The sequence below is a fragment of the Anguilla rostrata genome, chromosome 9 (assembly GCF_018555375.3).
Source record: "Anguilla rostrata isolate EN2019 chromosome 9, ASM1855537v3, whole genome shotgun sequence".
Taxonomy (NCBI): domain Eukaryota; kingdom Metazoa; phylum Chordata; class Actinopteri; order Anguilliformes; family Anguillidae; genus Anguilla; species Anguilla rostrata.
Genome location: NC_057941.1, coordinates 54,175,660 through 54,184,153, shown reverse-complemented (window position 1 = coordinate 54,184,153; position 8,494 = coordinate 54,175,660). Strand labels below are relative to the sequence as shown.

At 46.4% G+C, this 8,494-nt stretch overlaps 1 protein-coding gene across 1 annotated transcript; it reads right to left on the bottom strand.

Moving 5' to 3' along the window:
• Positions 1-1,298: 1,298 nt before the first annotated feature.
• Positions 1,299-8,205, bottom strand: LOC135264271 (claudin-7-B-like). The gene is made up of 4 exons (XM_064353061.1): positions 7,612-8,205; positions 3,455-3,619; positions 3,187-3,271; positions 1,299-2,457 (listed from the first exon to the last, which is right to left on the bottom strand). Exons 1-4 carry the CDS (start codon positions 7,832-7,834, stop codon positions 2,298-2,300), a joined length of 633 nt encoding a protein of 210 aa, XP_064209131.1. The 5' UTR covers positions 7,835-8,205; the 3' UTR covers positions 1,299-2,297.
• Between the last annotated feature and the right edge of the window lie 289 nt (positions 8,206-8,494).

Here is an 8,494-nt window from a genome sequence, read left to right as displayed (position 1 = left end):
AGGCTAGGTGGCCACTGAGTATTCACTGAGTATTAACATTGTTATATATATGAACAGTAGTATACATTTTGAATAAGTAGTCTATAAATTAGTAATAAATATATTTCTCCTTTTGTATTCCTCTTGAAATATGCCTGTTTGTTGATGCCTATCTTTTAGACAGAAAAGGCTTATCCTCAATGTCCCCAGCAGGGGGAGCCGTCTCACCACTATTCTCGCGCTATACCTGGTTTTACCACCAGGGGCGCTGATGCACAGGCTCCCTTTGCCTTGCATTTGTCTTACAATAGAAGACAGAAAAAAAGAGCGAGGGAGAAAAACAGCAATAAATGGGAGAGCTACCTGTAATAATTTAATCATGAGTAGTCGATGGAATATTTGGGAGTTTTTTTTTTTTTTTTTTTTAAAGCCTCAAATTACCTGTGGATATTAGTGGACATGTTTGTATATGTAGGTTTGGAAAAAATATTATTATAAATAAAAAACTGTAACTAAAAGCAAAACTAGTCATGAAAAACTTATTTGTAAATTGAAATAAGAAACGTGCCTGCCCAAAAAACTAAAACTAAATTGAAACTATGTCCAGGGTGTATTCCTTCCTCTTGCCCAATGCACGCTGGGTTAGGCTCCAGCACCTCCCACAACCTTACCAGGAATAAGCGGGTATAGACAATGGATGGATAGATACAAGGTTTGCCTCTGGAACATATAATTATATATTTTTTGCTAATCACTCAAAACAAGTGGCTTTTTTCTTGTAAGGGTGGCATGGCGGTTCAGTGCTGTTGCCTCACTGCAGGGTCAGACGTCAGTTTAAAAAAAAAATTTTTTTTTAAAGCTATTGGAATGCACCCCAGGAACAATCAGGCTAGATAATAGATGGGTGATGGGTTTCTTGGTACTTGTGGCCACTAGATGGCGATGTGTCATCTTGTGTGCAATATCATCACGATTTCAGTATTTTCCACAAAACGGTTCTTTCTTTTTCTTGCCTCTGGTGACAGGTTAGGCAAAAGAGGCAGACTGAGATCACTTTGAATACATTATCAACAGTGAAACACTTTTACACAGAGACAGATCTCACTCATACACACACGCACACACTCTCTCTCTCACTCATTCACTCACACACACACTCTCACTCTATCTCTCACACACACACACACACACACACTCTCACTCTCTCACACTCACTCACACACACACACATACACGTTATTGGCATTGCACTGCCCACAGTGTGGAAAGATAATTAAATGTCAACATCACCACAATTGTGTAAATAAATAAAAACCAAATTATAAACAGGGGTTTCATTGTTTTATTACCACAAGATAATCTTTTCACAATCAAAAACAACCACACAAAAAATGCCAATGTAAATGAAAGTAACTCAGAGTGAAAAGGAGAAAAACAGCTGCAGTAAGGTAAAAGTCCACCAGCCCTAATTTTATAAACACAGAAACTTTGCAGCTATAACTGACTGTACATTCAGTAAGGACAAGGAACTCTCAGCGAGTCCAGGCTTGATGATGAAAGTATATTAGTGACCATGAAGAAAGAAGCTTTGTAAAACAAAAGGGGTGAATTTTACACAATAAAGCAGGTATTTCTGTGAGAAGCAGGAACACTTGTGGGCCTTTCTGTAGTTTCTGTGATCTGAGGAGACGGATCTGCATGAGAAACTATTCGACAGCATCACCCACAAAATGGCAGACCAGTGACAGGGCTCACAGCTCCCACAGGAGTCTCCAGACCCCGCACCATTTGCCAACAAAAAGACAAAACTGCCAGGGGATTTCTGCCGTCTCATCTGCGTTTTTAAACATGTTATAAAATGGTTGGTTTGGTTCTATGCAGCTCAAGCACCTCAAACTGATTTTAAAAACTGACTAATTTGGGCAACAACTTTGGCAACAGCAGCCCGATGCACTGGATTTAGGAATTTTCATAGTAAATATAAAATGGCTGTACAAATAAAACTTATGACAGTTAATATTATTGTTATTACTGGTTAAAAAAAATCTTAAATTGTAAGACATTTCTACAGCAGATCGTATCTGTTTCGGGGTCTCCAGTACTGGGGGGTGGGAGTTACTCTCCTTTTTAAAGGGGTCTGCCTGCCAAATACTATACCCCCCCCCACACACTGTGAATCTGAAGCAGATCAGAGAACCCCCCAGGGAAGATGGGAAACATTGCAGGTGTTTCAGATACAGGTTATTACAGGGAGGGGGCGGTGAAGACGAGCTGGAGGATCTGTGAGAGACGGGTTTTCAGGGGCCAGCAGGGGGCGATCACACATACTCCTTGCTGCTGCTGGGGGGGCGGGACGCGGCGATGGGGTATTTACTCGGGGTCTTCTTCCCTGGGCAGGACGCAGCCAGCATGGCCCCGCCCATAACATCCAGGAAGGCCCCCGCCCAGGCGATGAAGACAGCAGCCCCAAACTCGTACCTGAGACAGGTAAAGAAAGTTAGCTGTGTGTTTGGGGTGCAGTTGGTGGGTTGTGGGTGTTTGGGGTGTAGTAGGGGGCGTGTGTTTGGGGTGCAGTAGGTGGGTTGTGTGTGTTTGGGGTGTAGTAGGGGGCGTGTGTTTGGGGGTGCAGTAGGGGGTGTGTGTTTGGGGGTGTAGTAGTGTGTGGGGTGCTGTTGTGTTTGGGGGTGCAGTGGTGGTGTGTGTTTGGGGTGCAGTAGGGGGTGTGTGTTTGAGGGTGTCAGTAGTGTGGTGTGTGTTTGGGGGTGCAGTGGGGGTGTGTGTTTGAGGGTGCAGTAGGGGGTGTGTGTTTGAGGGTGTAGTAGTGGGTGTGTGTTTAGGGTTAGTAGGGGGGTGTGTTTGGGGTGCAGTAGGGGTGTGTGTTTGGGGGTGCAGTAGGGGGTGTGTGTTTAAGGGTTTAGTAGGGGGCGTGTGTTTGGGGGTGTAGTAGGGGGTGTGTGTTTGGGGGTGCAGTAGGGGAGTGTGTGTGTTTGTGGGTGCAGTAAGACTGTGTGTGCGTGTGCAGGGGGTGTGTGTGTGTGTTTGGGGGTGCAGTAGGGGAGTGTGTGTGTTTGGGGGTGCAGTAGGGGGTGTGTGTTTAAGGGTTTAGTAGGGGGCGTGTGTTTGGGGGTGTAGTAGGGGGTGTGTGTGTGTTTGGGGGTGCAGTAGGGGGTGTAGTAGGGGGTGTGTGTTTGGGGGTGCAGCACATACTTGGTGTTGACGGGGGTGAAAGGGTCGTAGAAGGCCCTGATGACTCTGTTGGAGAACCAGCCACAGGCAACAATGGCGCACAGAGCTGCAGAAGAACAGGAGGGATCAGATAAACGAGTGCAGGCGGACATGATCAGAACACTTTGGAAAAATATATCAGGTGCCAATACAGCATTTGGATTAGAGAGGAGGGAGAGAAGGAGAGAGAGAGGGAGGAGGAGGGAGGGAGAGAGAGAGAGGGATGAGGAGGACGGCTCTGGGGCCTCACCTCCCACCAGCAGGACGATGCCTCCGGTCATGGCCGTGCGGGTCTTCTTGGTTTTGTCGTCGCTGCCGCAGTTGGTGCACTTCATACCCATGCAGGCCACACCCAGCCCCGCTACCGTGACGATGATGCTGATGATCATCAGAGCGCGGGTCGCCTGCAGGGAGGCTGTTTGGAAAAGAGAGAGAACATCACACGTGAACTCCACCATTACGCTTTCAGTTTAAATTCAGCTTCACCTTATTCATCACATATGCACACACACAGGCATGCACACACACGCACACACTCCAGTTCCACAGACATTAGCAGAGTGAAAGAGTGGTGAACTCCGCTTCCTGCTCTCCCTCTCCCTCCCTCTCTCTCTCTCTCTCCCTCCCTCCCTCCCTCCCTTCTCTCTCTCTTCCTTCCCCTCTCTCTCTCGCTCTGTCTGTTTCTGTCTCTCTCTCTCCCACCCCCTCTCTCTGTCTCTCTCTACATTTACAGGTATGTAAATGATCCCACATTCAAATCTGTGTTCCTCTCTCTCTTATCCACCTGTACACAGGTGTAGCGCAGAACCGGTTCCAGCTGGAATCTCCCCAGTGACTCACCCCCCCTCGCGAGAGAAGAACCTGTCGGACCGGTGAGGAGGGGGGTCATGTTACAGTGAGAGGACACGCCTGTTCAGTACTTTCCCCAGTTACCGAGTTGCAGGGACACTGCTGTCTGTGGTCATATCAGCCAACGCTGAGGTTGTGTCTCACACCATCTCCTGCTGGTTATGAATATGGAAATGATGGATATATCGCTTATCTCAGTTTTAGATGGGACGTTCAGGTCTTTCTTTGAAAAAAGCTTGAACAGGTATCAATCGTTCTCTCAGTGTACAGCACTGTTGTCATTACACAGGGACATTTACAAACGTTCCCTCAGTGATGTCATTACACAGGGACGTTTATCTCCTGTGACTCGTGTTGGTGGTGTTTGCACTGTGATAAAACAATTCTGGCATATCAGCAAATCTGATACTCAACATAAACACACCACTCATTTACACCTGCTGGCACACCGTCTGTTTAAAGCCACTGTGAGACTGAGCGATTCCCAGCCAATCACAGCTCTGAATGAGTGAACCAGTGTTTTTGATGAAAATAGTCATACTTGTGAGTTCAAGAGTTTATGACAAGTTCAATGAATCCTAAAGTAAGTTTACACAGTTTCATAATCTAAAAAGTTTAATATTCCACAGTATTATATTACAATTCATATTCAGTGCTGGTTGGGCTGATTACAGTTTGCCGTTTGAGAGAGTACCTGAAGAGCAGAACTGAGGTTATCAAACAGGATCCTGAATCAGACGGGCTTCAGTGGAACGATACCCATATGAATTTGAGCAGGAAGTGCTGGACTGAGGCTCTCATGTGTTGGAGACAGAAAAAACCTCCTGGAATATGAACTATGAGGAGAATGCTAACGAGGAACAAGTTCCCCTCACCCACTTAGACCCAAACCGACAACTGAGAGAGAGGGATAGAAAGAGAGAGAGAGAGAGAAAGAGAACAAGATGTATACAGATAGAGGGTGTAGACTGGCTCCAGTTCTGCTCGAATTCTGCTGCAGATTGAGCATAGAGAACCGATCAGTACACCCCCATCCCCGACCCCCACCCAAATCCAGGTGAGCTTGTCCCTGAAATAATCCACAGGGAAGTCTGTGGTCTATAGCAGTGGTAACCAATCCTGTTCCTGGAGGGCTACCATCCTGAAGGTTTTCATTCCAACCCTAACTGGCACACCTGATTCTGCTAATTAGCCGCTCAATGAGGATCTCTAACTGTTGTGGTTTGTTAGGGTTGGAGAGAAAACCTACAGGACGGTAGAGTACCGCTGGTCTACAGGGTCTGTTTCTCTGGCAGTCACACTCGCCTGGTTACAGTAAGCTACTGTGATAAAATCACAGCCATGGCGTCCACCTGCTGCATTACTGTAGACCGCCCGCAGTCAACAGGCATTTATGCAGCGCGACAAACAGACGAAGTCAGACCTGAATGACAATAATAGTTGCCCAATTCATGTCAACGACAAAACCCTCGGGGCAATCTGCATGAATGAGCCTGCTGATTTCAGTTGGCTGGGTTGGCATGTGCCACAGCGAGCACACCCCGTGCTTATCGCTCTTATGTCCCGCTCTGTCACTATGGAGACGCCAGAATGCCGCTGGGCTTTCGAAGAAGTTGTTTCATTTTTCTTTTTTCATCCCCATTAATAGAAAGGAGGAGGAAAAAGTAATGAAGGAGTGATGAGGCATGCTCAGACCGGCCCACCTGGGGTCCTGCATCTCTGCACTCTGATAAAAACTCAGTGACTGCAGCACAGGTGTGGGGCGACAGGTGGTGGTACTCACCCTGAGCTCACAGAACAGGCTCTCTCTCCCTCTCTTTCTCTCTGTCTCTCTGTCTCCCTCTGTCTCTTTCTCTCTGTTTCACTCCTTATTTCTTTCAAATTCAAATTCTCTCACTCTGTCATTTTACTTTTCTCCTTTTTGTGTGTTTTTTTTTGTTTGTCTTTTGGTCTGTGTCAGTATTGGTGAATTGTGAGTATCTTTTGTCTTATAGTTTATGAAGGGAGGTTAAAAGTAAAAAAGGCTGCCTCCCTCTCTCTCTCTCTCTCTCCCCCCCTCCCTCTCTCTCTCCCTCCCTCCCTCTCTCCCCACAGGCTGTGGTGTACTGACTGAGCCGGTAATTCAACTGTAATGCAGGTACACACTCCACAGGGTGTGTCTTTGTCATTTGGAACCTTTAGTTTGATCCATCCCTCCAGGAACCCTGAGAGGCACAGTACGTTTCTGTGTGTGTGCGTGTGTGCGTGTATATGTGTGGTGTGTGTGTGTGTATTATTTAGAGTGTATATTAGACAAAACCACCTAAACCAGTTTCAGTGGAATTACAAGTTAGTGTAAATCCCAAGGTTTCCCACAAACGGACACACACACACACACCCCACTCACTCACACACACACACACTCACACACACCCCACTCACTGCACGGGTGGGTAGTCAGTCCCATAGACAATGGAAACATCACTCAAGGGGGAGGAGGTGTCACGTTCTACTTGTTTGCTTTTTTTTTTTTTAAACAAATTTATTCAGTGGCCAGGACAAATAATCTCTCTGTCTTTCTCTTTCTCTCTCTCCTCCTTTCTGATTGGAGGGGCATGACACTGACTCACAGTTCAGGACTGGCTCTAAAGTTTTGAGAGGTTCCTCTACCTTCCCAAAAGTATGTGGTTATGTGCTTTATGTTGTGCTGTGTTATTGAGGGTGTGGTGTGTTTGGTTTAAATTGTGTTGTTGAGCCAAGGGTGTTGTGTGTTTGGTTGATGTTCTGCTGTGTTGTTGAGTAAAGGGTGTTGTGTGTTTGGTTGATGTTGTGCTGTGTTGTTGAGTAAAGGGTGTGGTGTGTTTGGTTTATGTTGTGTTGTGTTGTTGAGTAAAGTGTGTTGTGTGTTTGGTTGATGTTGAGCTGTGTGACTGTACTTGGTTGTTCAGCCATAGTAAATTTAGAGGAAGAGGGGAGAAATATTCTTGTATCAGATTACCCACAATGCACGGCTCCCTGTAACCCAGCTACTCTGGCCCAACCATTGGGGCATGGCCCAGACTGGGTCAGCACTGCAGTGCCAGTCAGTCACACTGAGAAACACTCATCTATGAGGAACTACAGCTGCACAGACCACATTGCAGACTGCAGCACAGACCGCATAATGGACTGCATGGGTGGAGCCAGAGGAACAGACATTCCATGCATGTCGTGCAAGACATAATTCCCCACATTTTATTACTACACTTTCAGTGCCGTCACATTTTATTAAAACTGAGGGATTAAAACAGTAAATCTGACTTGTATGGCTTCAACACACACACGGTCGGGTGGTCAAGCGCACTGCAGCACATGCCAGAATACCGGTAAAATTACCGACACTCAACACCTACGTCATTACTACGGTAGCTGGATAAGGTGACCACCAGACAAAGCGCACTGAACTAACGCCATTTACGCCTCATTCAATCACTGAGCGCGCTTCCGAGAGGCTCTCCCTCCCGCGCGCACGCGGTTGTGTTGAGTTAGGCATACCAGGAGATACAGTATGAAATGGAGATCACACAAATTAACACTTACAGTCGAGTTGCAGGATCGAGTCGTACACTTTGCACTGCATCTGCCCAGTGCTCTGAAACGCGCAGGACATGAACAGCCCCTGGTACATGGCGATGGCGGTGATGATGTTGTCTCCCACGTAGGCCGACATCTGCCACTGCGGCATGATGGTTCCGACAATTAGCCCAATAAGGCCGATCAACGACAGAGCGAACCCCAAAATCTGAAGCCCCGAATTGGCCATTTCACACCTTCAGTCGAGAGACACTTGAAAATTGTTCTGTGTTTTGTGTAGTTATTCCCAAAAGTAACGAATGAACTAACGCGTTTCTTTCAATAAATAAAAATTCGAATTCCAAGCTACAAAACTTTTGGCTTAACCACCCGTCTTGGTGTTCTTCTGTTCAAAGAGTCTTCCGTTCGGTTTTTTCGGTGCACCTGTTGTCTTCAGAAGAAAGGTAAACGTTAACTTTTTAAAGCAATTTTAAATGTTGTTGAAACTGTACTCCTGTCTTCTGTCGGCTCAGTAAATGAAGAAAACGAGTCGTACTCCTCAAAAATACTACACCTGTTCCGTAGAGCCGCACCTTTACTGTATAATGGCAGATTAGCGGGGACGAGCGTTTTAAGGCTCTCTTGGGAAGTGGGCGGGAACGCGCGCAGTTTCTCTCTCCTCGCGCTCGTCCTCAGTTTCGTGATGTCACCGTATCACTGTCAGTCGAAAAAACACTCCTGCAATACTGATCTTAACTTAAACAAACCGATACCCCTCTCCCTCCATTGCGAATGTTTGGATTGCGCAACATACAAATAAAAACAACTACCGTATACCCAAACAACAACCCAAACTAGCTATTGTAGAATAAACTACTTAAATCTGAAACCCTACCTAAATTGCGCGATA